This window comes from Danio rerio, chromosome 1 (genome assembly GCF_049306965.1).
Source record: "Danio rerio strain Tuebingen ecotype United States chromosome 1, GRCz12tu, whole genome shotgun sequence".
NCBI classification, from domain to species: Eukaryota; Metazoa; Chordata; class Actinopteri; order Cypriniformes; family Danionidae; genus Danio; species Danio rerio.
The window spans coordinates 34,664,388-34,681,679 of record NC_133176.1 but is presented as its reverse complement, the minus strand read 5'-3'; the positions used below and the strand labels follow the sequence as shown (position 1 = coordinate 34,681,679).

The 17,292-nt window shown below is 34.3% G+C and overlaps 2 protein-coding genes across 17 annotated transcripts in view; one reads left to right on the top strand and one right to left on the bottom strand.

Moving 5' to 3' along the window:
• The window catches only part of ppp1r9alb (protein phosphatase 1 regulatory subunit 9A-like B), a 35,702-nt gene extending 29,086 nt beyond the window's left edge, over window positions 1-6,616 (top strand). For all 15 annotated transcript variants that reach the window (XM_073952112.1, XM_073952095.1, XM_073952083.1 and 12 more), the window contains 2 exons: window positions 3,178-3,366; window positions 5,434-6,616. In XM_073952112.1, the coding sequence (XP_073808213.1) occupies window positions 3,178-3,366; window positions 5,434-5,610 (366 nt within the window). In that variant the 3' untranslated portion in view covers window positions 5,611-6,616. The remainder of the gene's footprint in view (window positions 1-3,177; window positions 3,367-5,433) is intronic.
• A 6,719-nt stretch (window positions 6,617-13,335) lies between these two features.
• Window positions 13,336-17,292, bottom strand: part of itga6b (integrin, alpha 6b) — a 41,130-nt gene continuing 37,173 nt past the window's right edge. Inside the window, exons 23-26 of one of the 2 annotated variants that reach the window (XM_009291986.5) lie at window positions 16,629-16,727; window positions 16,380-16,505; window positions 15,601-15,694; window positions 13,336-14,426 (exon numbers count right to left, since the gene is read on the bottom strand). In XM_009291986.5, coding sequence (XP_009290261.2) covers window positions 15,632-15,694; window positions 16,380-16,505; window positions 16,629-16,727 — 288 coding nt within the window. In that variant the 3' untranslated portion in view covers window positions 13,336-14,426; window positions 15,601-15,631. 2 annotated transcript variants of the gene reach the window in all.

Sequence of the window (17,292 nt, the reverse complement as noted above, 5' to 3'; positions counted from 1 at the left end):
GAATCTTGATGAACTCTGGGAGTCCTGCAAGAATGCTTTCTTTGCCATTCCAGATGACTTTATTAATAAGTTATTTGAGTCATTGCAGAGATGTATGGATGCAGGCCTTCACACTCATAGGAATCAAACACAATGTTAATTCTTTTTCCACTGCACCATGACTTTATATTCTATACTGTACATTATTTCTGTTAAGTGACAAGACTTTTGTCTAAGCAAAGTCGGACTTCACTGTCCTAATTAAATAATTAAAAATCAAGACATGATCATATTTTATTTTGGTAAAATAAGCATAATCTAGAGTTCTTTGCCTTTCATATAAGCCACTTCTGATACCAAATGATCAACTAGACATCAAGTTACTCTCGTCAGTGGAATGTATGTGTATTTCAAGCGGGAATGGAAAGAATGAGATCATGCTCATAGCTTTGAGAAAGAACAATTTAAGACATTTGTTTTCTGTTTTACTTTATCCCTGCTTAGAACTGTAGTGTAAAGGCAATGGTGTTGTTTAAACTAAATCAAAGAATAAACTGAAATTACATAATTACAAAAAAACTGAAACCAACTTTGCTTTGAGTTCATTTTGGCAGTTCGAAACAGCTCACTTTTGAGGAGTAAATTTGACTTCTAAAGACCTTTTACTTACCATTGGTTCATTGCATTTACTCAACTGATTAGTCTTGGAACGCTGCTTTCTGTGATGTAAATTTTATACATTTATTTTTCTCTTAAAATTATGTCATCTTATGTTCCTCATTCTACAAGGGTTTCACAGAAAAAACAACACCCAAAGCAACAATACTAGCCACATGAATACACTGGCAAGTCGAGTAGCAATACTAAACAGAAGTATCCGCACCTGTACGATCACTCGCAGAGAGATTTTAAAGACTTGGAGGGGGTCACACAATAGACGAGAAGCCCACATAATCACACCACATTTTTTCTATAGGCGTACACACACCAGTGTTGTCTGTTTGTGGCAAATAGAAAATAATGTTAGGATGTCATAAACCATAGTGGGACTTGTGTAGTCGGCTGTTTGCCAGATGTATATGAAACTGTTGTTCTCTCCCAGGCGCCATCGTTGTGTATGGGGATACACATGAACATTGTGACACATTTACAACCCCACTACTGCAGCATTGGATGTTAAAGGGTTGATGTGTTGTTCTACCTTTTTGAACTTCCGTTTGCTTTCAAATGAAGAACTAACAAGATCTTAGTTTGAAGTATACTGGGGCCTTGAAGGTGCAGTTAAAAAGGCAGATTATTCACTCCCAGCTGAAAAAAAAATCTTAAACCTGGTTCGCTTGCTTTAGATGGTCATCCAGGCTGCTGATTTTATTTGGTTTTGGCCACTTTCTTAGCTTGTCAGACTGGTCTTAGCTTGTCAGACTGGTCTTAACTGGTCAGACTGGGAGACTGAAACTGCTTGACTAGCCAAGCCAAGCTCGGAGACCAGCTTTTTTAGGGGGGCTGTTTAAACCCAATGTAATACATGGCACATTGCTTGACCAATTTGAATGTTTGAAATTTAAATGTTTGAATTTAAAATTCATTGTATTCATTTAGTCATTTAGTAGACACTTTTACAGACTTCCAAATAAAGAAAGTGGCAAGTGAATTATCACATATGGGAAATTCTATCAATCTATTATCTGTTGTATTAGTGAATCTGTTGTAAAATGTCTTACATTAATAAAAGCCAGAGCAGGAAGTGATTAAGCAAAAATTTAGATAAATTTATTTATTTAATGAAGATGTAGTTAAAATCAGCAAAGGAAACTTTTCACTCTCATACGAATCTTCAGTTTCATGGATTCCTATTGAAACTCAGTGGTAAATGTGTTTTTTTTTTTATTTGTTTTTTTTTTATCAGCTCAGGGAAGCGAACATGTCTCTAATACATTCAGGCTGTTCATTATGTTCTTCCTGCTTATGGTTTGGATCGTTCCAGAGTAGCTTCTGTTATCCATATGGAGTATTTGGGTGTGGTTGTGTGTGAAAACTGCTTTCCAGTGTCATTGTTATGCTCATGGTTTGTGGAATTTCCCAGATGATTGCAACAGTCTTGCTACGCCCTCTTGGGCAGATGTCGCCACAGGTAACATTATTTCACAAGATGATTTAGGTGTGTCGGTGACTTAATGTTAAAGAAATTGTTTATCATTGAAGTCTTCATTTAATTTCTTTATACCAATTCCAAACACGTATATGACTCATTTACTACAGGGAAATGAGATGTTCTGTAAAATGTTTACACTGTTCTTTTCTACAATGGAAGAAGAATGTATATAGCGTTAAGTCAAAATCTAAATTTCTTATCTGCCCAAAATTGTGAAAATAATCACAATAATTATGATGTAATAAATTGGTGAACACTGTAGGCCAACAACCTATCCTAAAAATATACTTTGAACTGTCTTTTTCTAAGAACAGACGAGAGTGCATGATTAAGTGCGACACCAAGAATGTCAAATTTTGAAGGTAGAAGCTGCCATATAGATTTTTGATACTATCAATTATAGTTTCTACCAGTTTTTATTTATTTATTTTCAGAATTTTGGGTAGTGAAAAAAATTTATGAATCATATGCATTGATTTAAATGTCTTGGTCGGGGTAAACAAACATTTTGAGTCTAAAAGGTGCTAGAATTTTACTGGTTGTGGGTGTTAATATCCCACACAAACACTGAAGAGCCAGTGACGCTTAATGCATTAACATAATGCATTAATAATAAGGATTTTATAGAATTCTAACTTGAACCATATTTCCATGGGCAGCATTCCACCAACATATGGCGAGATGAGAGCAAACAATTTTTAATGCATCGTGATGCATTCATGATGAATCGGCTGTATGCTTTCAATTAATTGTAAAGAGCTTCAGAAATGATTTTCAGAACAGCTCCTTTCAGACTTCAATCTATCTTGGTCTTACCTCCTTTCTATGTCTTCCACTGCTTCTGACCTGGTTTCATAAATGTGCTCCAGATTCTAATAAATGTGCTCTGCCCTGGTAAGGATCTATGTTGATCAGTAAATAAGAACTTTTTTTTTAATTCAGGCACACAAAATTGGTTGTAGTGCAGTCTTTCACACATTATAGCTCCTATGATGTTTCCAGTGTAAACATGACTACAGTTTAATAAGTATTGCTCTTGTTTTCAGACTCTTGATGACGTCTCCACTCCAGCAGCAAAGCAATACATGTGGCAGAACCGCCCTCTTTCAGAGTGGACCAATCAGCAAGTTTGCCACTGGTTGATGGGCATGAACATGGAACAGTATATAGCCGAGTTTACAGCTAAAGGCGTGGATGGCCAGCATCTCTTGAGCATGGACAGCAGTAAACTTAAGGTTAGTTTTCTGAGAATTTTATAGAGCCATTTAAGGCCATATTCAAGTCATGGTCACTGGGTTTTACAAACAATAGTTCTGCATAGGTCCTAAAATCTTTAACCAACTCAAAGAATATACAGCTTCATTCAGACTTGTGTACTTCCTTAGTCATAATTTCCATCAGACAATCATATAATCTGTATGTCTTATCCATCTTCAATCAAATCATATCTTCCCATCACTCCACATTATGTTTATAATGACACATTATATCTGCTGTTCTAATTGGAGGTTGCTGTTTGTCACAGCATTTTTTCTTGGTCCTTGTCCAAAACAGAATCCATGTGCCTCCCACTTGTTACGGGTCCAAAAGTAATTGGAATAATAATAATCCTAAATCAAACTTTCACTTATTAATACTTGGTTTAATACTGCAAAAATCTTTTTGCAGTCAATTACAGCCTGAAGTCTGGAACGCTTAGACATCACCAGATGCTGGGTTTCATTCCTGGTGGTGCTCTGCCAGGCCTCAGTTCCTGCAAGTTCTTAGGGCATTTTCTCCTCAGTTTTGTCTTCAGCAAGTGACATGCATGCACACTCGGATTCAGGTCTGGTGATTGACTTGGCCATTGCATAACAGTCCACTTCTTTCCATTCCAAAACTTTTTGGTTGCTTTTGCTTTGGGTCATTCTCCGTCTGCACTGTGAAGCACTGTCCAATGAGTTTTGAAGCATTTGACTTAATATGAGCAGAAAATGTTACCTGAAACACTTCAGAATTCATCCTGCTGCTTTTGTCAGCAGTCGCATGATCAATTAATACAAGAGAACCAGTTCCATTGACAGCCATACATGCCCACACTGTCACTACTACTACCATGCTTCACTACTTAGGATCATGAGCAGTTCTTAACCTTCTTCATACTCTTCTCTTCCCATCACTCTGGTACAAGTTGATCTTAGTCTCATCTGTCCATAGGATGCTGTTCCACCACTGTGAAGGCTTTTGTAGAACTCTAATCTGGCCTTTCTGTTTTTGAGGCTCACCAATGGTCTACATCTTGTGGTGAACCCTCTGTATTCACTCTGGTGTTGTCTTCTCTTGATTATTGACTCTGACATACATGCACCTACCTCCTGCAGAGTGTTCCTGATCTGGCAAACTGTTGTGAAGGGTGTTTTCTTCATCAAGAAAATAATTCTTTGGCCATCCACCACAGTTGTTTTCCTTGGTTGTACGGGTCTTTTGGTGTTGCAGAGCTCACTAGTGCGTTATTTTTTAAAAAAAAGTATTCCAAACAGTTGTTTTGTCGACGCCTAATGTTTTTGCCATCTCTCTGATGAGTTTTGTGTTTTCAGCCTATTGATGGCTTACTTGACTGATAGTGACAGCCCTTTAGATCTCTGCGAGTTAACGGTAACAGATTCCAAATCCAAATAGCACTTGAAATTAACATTTGGAACCTATGGACCTTTATCTTCTCATTGTAATTGGAATAATGAGGGAATAACAAACACCTGGCCATGGAACAGCTTAGAAGCCAATTGTCCCATTACTTTTGGGCCCCTAACAAGTGGGAGGCACAAATTCACCTGATTTGGATTTAAATACCCTCAAATTAAAGCTGACAGTCTGCCATTAAAAAAAGTCTGAAATGAAGATAGAAATGGAATGAAAATCAGATCCAGAAGGCAAATGTTACCCCGCAGCGGAAAACTTAATTTCCAAACTGTAAAGTAGTCAGTTTTCCACTTCAGTATGTAAAGAAACATCTCTGTTTCTAGTCATATCACATTGAATTATAAATAACTTTTTAAAATGGTAAAGTTTGTCATTTTTAATTGTTAGCCTTACTGTACCTGTCTGTCTCTCTCTGTTAAACGGTTGACAAAAGCCCTGCATAAAATTCCAATATTCTCCCTCAGTAGACATGTGAGAATGTCAAATTTGTGGTGTGCAAATTAGCAATGTACAATTATTGAAGGGCATTTTTTCTTCTTCAGTGTTTTTAAAAGTTACTGTGTAAACGGTCCTAGAGAGTGTGTTGTGACAAAATAGTATTAAACTGAATCACTGTATTTCAGGAACTTGGTGTTTCTAGCCAAAGAGACCGTGCTACCATCAAGAGGAGACTAAAGGACATGAAGAAAGCTCAGGAAAAACTTGAAAAACAGCAGGTAAAAAAAGAAAAAGAAAGAGGAAGAGAAAAGGACGCCAATAATAAAAGCAGACAACCAACAAACTTTGAATCAGCCTGCTGAGGACATAACAAACATTGACAAAACCATCTTTCACAGGTGATTTGAGGACTGGTGAAAAATTATTCACTCTTTAAGCCTGACTGAATACATATTTTTATTGTAAATGTGTCTTGCCTCTAACATATTTTTGACACAAACCAACATTTAAAGAATCAATTCCTGTCTGCCACATTGACATTAACATGCATAATGGCACTTAGAGAATGGGAACTTATAACCTACTTATCCAAAAGGATATTTTTTATTGCCTTGAGCTGATTTGTTTAAGTGATATGACTGACTGATGCAGTTTGTGGTACTAAAAGTGATTTAATGCTGTCCACCAGAGGGCGCTGATGTAAATATGTGGCACGGTAATGTTGTGGAGATGGTCAAACTAGTTCTTCAGCATTAAGACAAATGCCAAATTACAATGCCAAGCTGCTAGTGCACAATCTGCACTTTAGCCAAACGTCAACAAATAATCCCAGTGTGAATCTTTCAATGTGATGCGCACAGGGTTAATAATCCTCATCAGGTAACTTGTGCTCCCTCTTCTAGTGTACACTTTTGAAGGGATAGTTCACACACAAAAATAAAAACTTCATTCTCAAGTAGTTCTAAACTTTTATGAATTTCTGTCTACTGTTGAACACATATTAAATATTGTCCAGAATGCTAAAAAAGCAGCCATTAACCTCCATAATAGGAAGTAAAAATACTATGGAAGTCAATGGCAGTTTCCCGCATTATATCTTTTATTGTGTTCAAAAAAAGAAACTCAAACAGGTTAAGAACAAATCAGTTAATGAGGATTTTGATTTTTAGTTGTACTGTCCCTTTAAGTGAGCACTTCACCACACAAGTCAGGTGTCTTTTTTTTAAGAGTCATCTTTTTTTTAATGTTTACTGTACATAACTCTTAGTGATGTAAATTTTACTGTAGAGAGGAGAGCAATTCATTGTCTTCTATGTCACAGCTGATGATTTTACATGTGTATTAATAAATAAATATTTTACAACTACAGATCTTTTTTATGAATCTTTGATTGTAAGATGTATGTAAGAGGCAACATATTTAGCTGCAAAGATATATTAAATATTAAAAACTAAATTATCTGAAAGTATTCTTTATATGGTCATTGTCACTTTGAAATATGAGGATAATAGAATTAAGTCAGCCGTGAAAATGCTTTATTGCCTAAATAGCCATGTTGTTATAATTATTTCATTAACTTAAATTTTGCAGGTTTTACAGGATTTATGTGGATCCCTGTGTAAACATTCATTTATATAAATGAGATTTCAAACTACAAACATTGAGCCATTAAAAATGCTGGATGGTTTCAACCCAATTTAAGGTGATGTATATAGACAAACCCAGCTATTAGTGTACTTTTTATTGAAGTTTTTGTATTGTGGTTTCATAGTGGTTGGGTTTTAAAATATTTACTCTTTTTTATTTTTATTTTTTATATCACATTATTAAATTTGTCATTCATTTTGTTTGAGCTTTTTTGTTTTGTTTTGTTTTGTTTTTGATTGTATGGACAAAGTGATTATTTTTAGTCTGGTGAAGGCAGAATTTTATGAGTATTGCTTGCAACTTTTTTTAAATCTATTTTTTACTGTAAACACTTTCAATTTTAAAATGGTTTTCCAATTCTGTTAGATTTTTTTTTTTTGCCAGTTAATGTTTAATTCATAGATTGCACTACGTTACTATTATGACAAGCCATTAGTTAAAACATGGATTATTTCACATTTAAACATTCTCATAACTGGATCTAGTCAATAAATATTAATGTTCAGTTGAATATTGTTATATGTGGTTAAGGTTTGTCTGTAACTAGTAATTCTTAATTTTAAGTCTATATTGTCAAAATATTTTTAACCATTAAATTTTGTTAGTATTTTACATTAATTATACTTTTAACAGATGTAAATAATTAAAATAATAAAAAAAAATAATGTCAAACGTCAGTAATATTCTGTTGAATTCTCTCGGTTACATTTTGTGGAATATGATTGAACTCTGAATGCCCAATATGAAATGATTCTACATGTTAGTGCACTGCCCACTAGACTGTCAACATCAACAAACCACAGATGTTTGATTGGGTTTATGTCAGGTGGATTTGGAGACCAAGATGCTAAAAAGTAATTCACCATGTTGATTCATCAGGCCTTAGGCCACTTTCTTTCAAACATCCACAGTCCAATTTTGATGATCTTGGGCCCTTTTCATGCATTGTTTGAATTGTCATGAGGACCCTTTTGGTTTTTACACAGAAGTGGTGAACTGTGTGCTGTGACTCATTTCCCAGGCCTCCACTGTTGTAGCTAGCTAGCTGCTGGTGATTTGTTGCACTGTCACTAAAGTCAACGATGCTCTCTTTTTCTGCTCCCCTTCAGCATCAATGAGTTGTGGATAACACACATTTGTTTATCATTTGTCGGTCTGTGCATCACTTTTGAAACAAACTCATCCCCATTTTTTGTAGGGTGGAGGTAGTTACAAACAGGTGCAGTGAATGCAGGAACATATACCATCTGCAGACTTCTGACTTGTGATTTGAATGCCTTCCAAGTCCCTGATCACAGAGAATTTTATTTTAACATGTTATTATTTGGCAAGCATTTGTACATTGTTTATGTGCCCAGTGAATATTGTGTTTTGATTTTCTGATGGAGCATTCGATTGGGCAGAAAAATGCTAGATACCATCAATGTTTCAAATCATCAAACCTCAACAGACTACATACACGGTGGAAGAGAATTAGACCTTTGAAATTTTCATGTGTAAATGGACTAAGGACTAGGTAATAGTTAAAATCCAAAGCTATGTAGTAGTCCTTTTCTGTAGTTTGTGGGACAGAGTTCTATGATCAAGAAAAATGACATATGCAACTTTATTATATATTATAAACTATAATATTATATAATATAGGATTGGTGAACAACAGCTAGCATGAGGACCTGTCTGGTCATCAGTTATGCAGGTTTTTGCACAGAAGTCTGTGGTGAACTGTTTAATGTGACAGTGCCCTGGTCACCACTGTTGTAGCTGCTGGTGATTTGTTGCACTGAAGTCAACAATGCTCTCTTTATCTGTTCCCCTTCAGCATAAATGAGCTGTGCATGACACACATTTGGTTATAATTTTTAAAAAATATATAATAAATATTACATCATAACCTTTTAAACAGACTCAATTCTTTTCTATTTTTAAACTAAATTGCATGTTTGAGTTGGCTTAGCTGAGATACACAGTGACACATTAAAATACATTATACGCTATTGATTTGTTTCAAGATGCACTCCAATAATTTGTTTTTCTAAGTTTTTTTTTTTTTTTTCAAATAAAAACTGCCTAAATACCCTAATTTAGATAAGGCATAGCCCTGGCTTAAAGGTATAGTTTACCCAAAAATGTTAATTTACTGACATCGGGTGGATTCAAACCTTTAAAAGTTCCCCATTTCTGTTTAACACCAAAGCTATTTTGAAAAATGTAACCATCGACCTTCATACTATATTGTCACGATATTGGAATTCAGTTCTAATCGATACTGTAATTTAAAAAACGTCCCATTTCCTGCTAACATATTATTTTACACTTTTTTTCTGCCACCCCAGCGAGGAGGGGAACACTGCAGACTTGGATCTAGACAGATCTACGGCCCAGACAGTTTTAAACTCCTGTTGTTCCTGATGCGTCCAGTAGAGGTAGTACAGTATTATTATAAGCCTTCGGAACTTTATCACACCCAACCAAATGCGACACGATGAAGAGGTATGTTAAATACGTGTTTAAAACATTATCAAACATGAAACTTAATTTTTTTTTTTTTTTGGATTAAGGTCGATATGAGTGTATGTCACAAACAAATTGGTGTAATATAACAGCAATGTGTTAGTTTGACTCAATTTTAGCAAACTATGTGCAGGCTAGCTACATGTTCTACATCAACAAAAAAGTAAAAGAACAATAACCTACATAAGAAAGTGTCTTATGTAGGCTAATTTTCTTTTCTTTTTTTCGTCTCAGCAAGGGAGTAATTATTATATATTTATTAACTATTTAAAGATATATATTTTCTTATAGATTAGACCATACACTTGCGTGGTCTGGGTAGTCAGCCAAATCTACACTACAACTACACTACATTATTCCTCCAAATTTGACTTTCTTACATATTGAAATAAATCTAAACAGATCTGAAAATTAAATTGATTTTATTTTAAAATTTAAAATTGCATTGCACTTAATTACATTTAATATAATGCAATCCTGTTCTAGTTTAAACAATTAAACTATCATATATCTATAAATGCATAGAGAAACTCCCAATTATAAATGGTCTACTAATTTTTGTTCATATAGCTATACAGTACATTTTATATATTAGCAATGAAGTTTGCATTGTACATGCATTCATATTGTTTATCACTTATTGTTTCATAATATTTATTGTAACAATTTGTTAAAAATAAAATAATCTAATATGTTAAATATGGGAAAGTCAGGATCACAATTTGTAGCTGTAAATAACTAAATATAAAAAATAAGGACTTGGTCCTTTTGTTACACCTTAAGTTATAATTCTTAAATCATAAATCAAATAAAAAATAATAAAAAAAATTGATATGTTTGCATAGGTCCAGATAATATATAAAATGGCATGAAATGTTTTTTTTTTTTTTTTTTTTTTTCATTTTCTATTCCTTACTGTTTTTAAAGATTAGGAATTTTTAGATATTTGGACTAGAAACAAGTCAGAAATTCTTAAGAAAATGATTTTTGCAGAGTATTTATACATATATATATATTTTTTTTAGTGAGCATAAAGAATTTGATGCAAGGATTCAGCTTCATTTAAAGAAAACTGGCAATCTCTAGTGATATTGTTGTCAATAAATAAATGTTTAAAAAAATCTAATGTTGTCTGGGTTTTGTTTGTCAGGTAGCTAAATGGTCCTTGGAATTTTAGAAATTAGTAAACTGTTTGTCTAAATGTTCTGCAGCTGTCTGGTAGTCAATACCACTGCATTCTTATCACAGCACATCACATTACACTGTATTGTTTGGTTATAATTTTGTTATTTTCAAAATGCAACTTTATATAAAAACAATACAACAAAATGCACCTCTATATGAAAACGTATAACTAGGCTACAATTAGCCATTACACTTTCCAACTATTTGTGTTTTTAATTTTTCTTATTAAATGAATCTAAATTTATTTGCATTTGGGCTTTTTCAAATCTGAAATTATTCGGTGTATCAATTCTGCATATTATCTAGTGAGTTTATAACGCACATTCTGATACATTAACTTTGTGTTTATATTTAGTGTAATCTAATTAAAAACATATATTTATGAACAAGACATTTAATAATCTGGGAGCGTTGACTTCAAATGTATTATTTGGCCAAGTATCTTTTATCCCCCCTACTGGACGCATTAGGAACAACAGGGGGCGTAAAACTGGGTCGTAAAACTGCCTGGATCCAAGTCTGCAGACACCCCATATAGACCCCAGCAGCCAAAAAAATAAAACAAAGTACGTAAATTAACATTAACGCATATTTTTTTTTGTTACAGTGCAGCGTTTTAAAGCAGCGATTCATCAACAAATCGTTCATATGTCAGCTTATAGACAAACCAGCTGACCAACATGATTTTGAAACGCTCCAGTGTCCCTGTATCTGTGATTAAACTCAGCAAAGTTCGGTGAGTTTGGTAAAACTGATGACCTTCACGGCCAAACATAGTCATGTCTGTTGAGCAAGTAAACACAATGGTAAATCAGAATTGTTTAAGAACATCCTCAAAGATTAACGAGAAATGCACATTTTTAAAGTCTCATGACAACCATACTATAATATTATGGCTTTTTCTATTTTTTCCATCTAAGCTAATTTGACACAATCTACATTGTAAAAAGCATCATAAAAAAATTATAGATTTTTTAAATGTATATTTTATATAGAGATTTAAATTTTTTTTCTTTTAAAGTTTTTGATTAAATCTCTGTGCTCATAATGCCCATTGTTTGTTCATCCTAATATTTACAGTTGAAGTCAGATTAGACCCCCTGAATTATTAGCCCCCTATTTATTTTTCCCCATTTTCTGTTTACCGGAGAAAATATATTTTTAAAAACTTTCTAAACATTCATTCATTCATTTTCTTTTTGGCTTAGTCCCTTTATTAATCTGGGGTTGCCACAGTGGAATGAACCAACTCATCCAGCATATGTTTAACGCAGCGGATGCCCTTCCAGCTGCAACCCATCTCTGGGAACATCCATACACACTCATTCACCCACATACACTACGGACAATTTAGCCTACCCAGTTACCGCATGTCTTTGGACCCCACGTCTTGTGAACGTCAGGATAACATGGAAACTCCACACCAACTGACCAAGCAGAGGCTCGAACCAGTGACCTTGCTGAGGCAACTGCACTACCTACTGCGCCACTGCGTCCCCATTTCTAAACATAATAGTTTTAATAACTTATTTCTAATAACTGATTTATTTTATCTTTGCCATGATGACAGTAAATCATATTTTACTAAATATTTTTCAAGACACTTCTATACAGTTTAAAGTGACATTTAAAGGCTTAACTACTGTAGGTTAATTAGGTTAACAAGGCAGGTTAGGGTATTTAGGCAAGTTATTGTATAACTATGGTTTGTTCTGTAGACTATCGAAAAAAAATTGCTTAAAGGGGCTAATAATTTTGATTTTAAAATGGTTTTAAAAATTTAAAAACTGCTTTTATTCTAGACAAATTAAACAAATGAGACTTTCTCCAGAAGAAAAAAAAATTATTAGACATACTGTGAAAAATCCCTTGCTTTGTTAAACATCATTTGGAAAATATTTTAAAAAGTATAAAAAAAAAAAAAAAAACTCAAAAGGGGGCTAATAATTCTGACTTCAACTGTATATCCCTGACTGCTGGTTGTGAAATCTCTATGTGAGGTTACTACAGTATATTGGTCTTCTTTTGTTTTATTTATTTGCAATATTGTTTCCTGTTTGTCTCAAAAGCACATTCTGTAGAGAGATTATTCAAATTCCCAGCTGACAAAACCCACTCAATTACTTTCCTTTAGCTTAGTCCCTGATCCATCAGGGGTCGTCAAAGCAGAATGAACCGCTAATGTTTTACGCAGCGGATGCCCTTCCAGCCACAACCCAGCACTGGGAAATACCCATAGGGCTCTATTTTGACGGTCCATGCGCAGAGCGCAAAACGCAGGGCGCAAACGCTTTCAGGGCGTGTCAGGACGCGTTTTTGCTAATTTAAGGACGGGAAATCTGCCTTGGTCTAAAAGGGTTGAGTTTATTTTCTTAATGAGTTATAGGTGTTTTCAGAATAAACCAATTAGAGTCTCATCTCCCATTCCCTTTAAGACCCAGCCTTCCTGTTTAGACCAGAATGCCTATGGGCGCACAAATGAGCGCTAATGCATTTGGTATTTAAACAACGTAGCGTAGCGCAATGCCTCAAAACGACTCTTGCGCCAAGCTGAAACTACCAAAAGACTATTGCGCCGCGTCTTGCGCCCCACTGCGCCGGGTGTATGATAGGGCCCATACACTTTCTCATTCATAAAGAAACTAATACACTACAGCCAGTTTAGTTTTACCCAATTCAGTTGACATAAACCCCAAAAACTTTATGCTTTATCTAGTTTAACTCAAAAATGTAAACCTCTCATGTAAATTTAGGGCCAGCAAAATGTTTATTTCAAAAATGAAAATAATCTTTAATAATCTATTTCTTTACTTCAGTGTATTTCGTGTGAGTTAATACATTTTTTAAATTGTAAAAACATTTGTAATCGCCGCTGTCCAATTCAGTGTCACTTTACAAACAAAAGAATGAATGTTTTGTCATAAAAGCATTTGCACTGCTAAAAGGTGCTGTTTTCAAAAATAAAAGGAACTTCACATTTATACAAAGACATTTTCAAATGACCTTCAAAAAATAAAAGAAACACCTAAAAGCTGAACTGATTAAGGATAGTGGTCAAATGATATTAAACCAAACATCTGATTATAACAAAGTAGTTCCTCATTAAAATCTGTCCCAGTTGAAGTAGTTTAAGTACAGTGAAAAACCTATAAAATGAAATGTACCTGATTGGTTTAAACAATTAGGCAACACAAATATTTAAAAAAAAATTAAACGACAAAATTATTTACATACATCCAGGCAGTTTTTTTTCTTGCTAGATATCAAAAAAGTATAAACCAAGCAGTCTTGACGCACACAAAGTCATTCATAAAACAAAACAAAAATGTAAAATCTTTGGCCTTTGTTCAACAGAAATATCTGCTGAGAATAAATACATTAGATGTATATACACATGTATGAATGAGAAGCAAATTGAAATGGGGCGGAACATGAAAGCAAATTCTCTTGAAACTCAAGTAATCTTTTTAAATCCTTGTTCATTGTGTCTTTTAGACACACTTTTAAATACAATCTTTGAAACTCAATACATCGAAGTAAAAGCTCTAATGTTTCCTTTTGCAATTTGATGGAATAATAACAGAAAAAAAGAGTTGAGTGTGTGCAAAAGTAAGCATTAAAACCTCAGCAAGGGAGTCTTGGGTTTGCTTTCAAATAGGTTAGCATTTAGCTATGAGTAGCTCTCATTTTCATTCCAAGAAGTCATCCATTGTTTCTTCTCTGAAGAATCCATTTCGTCTTTGCCTGACAGATTGTCCCTCTCTTCTCTCTTTATCCGCACAGCATTATAACTGGGCACGCTGTCATCATACTTAGAACGTTTGAAAAATCCACACTGTTAAGAAAAGAAGACAATTAGCGGCATGCTAACAAGGCTAAACAGCATAATGTCTACACAAATAAAGCTATATACTGTAGTGTTGTTTGCAGTGTGTGGAGCATGCCTAGCATGATGAAAGAACAATACATTTAATGTTTTAAAGAACATAGGTAAGCAAGAATCAGATATGCTTAAAGCGAAAGAGAGGCTACTATAAACAACCGAAGCAGGCCAAACAAATGCGCAAGATCCCAAATTAAGCCAAATCTGAAGGCTTAAAGAGACAGTTCACCCAAAAATGAACATTTACTCACTATTTAGTCACTCTCAAGTGCTCCCAAACATTTATGAGTTCCCTTTTTCCGTTAAACACAACAGAAGATATCTATTTTTTACTGTTAGAAACCTGCAACCATTGATGTCCATAATAGGAAAAGCAAACACTATTGACCTCATTCTTCTCGAATGAGTAGGCGCAGCCATTTGTATCTCTTTGGCTCAAGACTGCAGTCTTATTCACTTCCATTAATTTCTAGACATTAAAAACAGATTAACAACTGATATTTTCTCAATATATCATTCTGCTTTGTCTGTATAGTCATGGACACATTTGTTTCTAAAGCAAGTAGTTTGACTGTTTTATGCCATTCATTATTCTTAGTCATTTCTCTCAAAGGCAATTGAACTGAAGTTCTAAAACAAGCGCAAAAACAAGCGCACCTCCACATTTCAGAATAAAGCCAATAGAAGTCAGTGGTTACAGGATTTCGCCATTTTTCAAAAATAACTTCTTTTGTGTTTTAAAGAAAAAAAGAAACTCAAAGAGGTTTGTTAAAAGTGACGTTTGAGTAAATGATTACAGAATTGTTTTACATTTTGTGTGAACTATCCCTCTGAAAGCGTTTATAGACTCTCAAACATTCAGTCATACTCAGGCACACGCAGCTGAAGCCGTGTAAACATGTATAAACCCTTTTTTTTTCCAACAATGACGACTTCATACATGATTAGTTTGCATTCCTCATAGCATTGTTTATGTCTGAGCAGTGTAAGCCATGGAAACTGCCACCATTACCCACATCTAGGCATGTGCTTCAGACTACAGTGGGTTAGCATGGGCTAATCCAACTCTTCATGCTAGCTCTGAGCACGCAGGCAGACTTGATCTGAGGTTGTTGGTTTTTTTTACCCTAAGAGAGAGGTTCTTGTTCTCTGTTTCTCTATGCATCTGAAGTCAGTCTCTCTTTTTCAGGTTCTTTGCCACTTTTGCCGAAAAAACCACACTAAAAGGGGTAAAGGTTGTGTTTTAAATACTTAGTCACATGACCCTGCTGGAGAAATAAACATAGAAACCATGACAGAAGTATTAATAATATAACTACAATGTTATTCTGGGTCTGGTCTTTTTTGATCCATGTTAAAAACAATTAGTCTTAATAGAATATAATCCAATAAACACTAGAAACTATTAAGCATTACTGGCTGTAAAGGGACAGTTCACCCAAAACGGAACATTCTGTCATTGTTTACTCGCCTTTCTGTTCTGTTCTGTTGAACACTAAAGAAGATATTTTGAAGAAAGGTTGACACCTGTAACTATTGACTTCCATAGTAGAAAAAAAAAATACTATATTTGTTTTTTCTTCTATGGAAGTCAATGGTTACAAATGTCCAACTTTCTTAAAAATATCTTCTTTTGTGTTTAACAGAAGAAAGAAACTCATAGGTTTGGAACCACTTGAAGGTAAGTAAACGGTGAGTAAATTATCATTTATTTGTGTGAACCATCCCTTTAAGGGTGTTTAAATGTTTGCAATAGGGACAACAAGAACCTGTCATGGTTTCTATATCTTTTTTTTTTCTTCAGCAGGAAAATAATACAAAATGATACAAATATGTTAAACATTTGGTCAGTTTTCAATAAAATAAGCGTTAAAATAGTTTTCTTGAATCTGCAAATGAGATTACCTTCCAAAGCAGGAAGACCAGTAAGCCCAGCAAGAGGAGTCCAAGTAAAATGGCCACCAGTATAACCCACCAGGGCATACCGCCGTACTGTGCTACTTTGCGTTCTGGAAATACAGTAACGCGTACCTGGAACAGGATCGATAGATTTTTGGAATGCATTTATTACTTAAGAATGGAGTTTAGTATAAAGTCAAGCTAAAAGAAAAAGACTCAGTGAATCAAAACAGTGAATGCAGTGAATATCCTCACCTGAGATGGCTCATTCTTCAGCTGTATATTTGTAGCTGTGGTCTTGAAATCAAGTGATGCTTTGGCAATAATATCAACGTAGTTAAATTTTGCATAATCCTGTAAGATATAGTCTACATTAGCAAACATTTTGTCTAGGATGAACAAAATAAAAAATACATGTGGTTTATGCTTTGTAACACTAGTGTCAAGTTTTTCAGAACGTTTCCGTCTGTACTAATGTTAAAAAATAATAATTGATTAAAATATCAAGAAATCATTTTTGTACACTAAGGAAATTTATTTCTCACCACAGAATTAAAAAAGTGATAAATTAGATAATGAGTTTAGTTTTTCTCATAATTTTGTTTTTCCATGCAATTCTGAGAAAAAATGCATACACTTTCAAGATTTAAAGATGAGATATGAAATCATAATTGCAATTACCCAAGTAAAATAAAAGGACAGTTTTTAATTCTGTTGAAATAAAATGCAATTGTACAAATTAAAAAAGCTATTTTTTTTTTAAATAAGTATATGATAATAAGTGTTTTATGGGTGGCGCGGTGGTACAGTAGATAGCACTGTCACCTCACAAATAGAAGGTGGCTGGTTTAAGCCTTGGCTAGGTAAGTTGGTGTTTTGTGTGGAGTTTGCATGTTCTCCTCGTGTTGGCGTAGGTTTC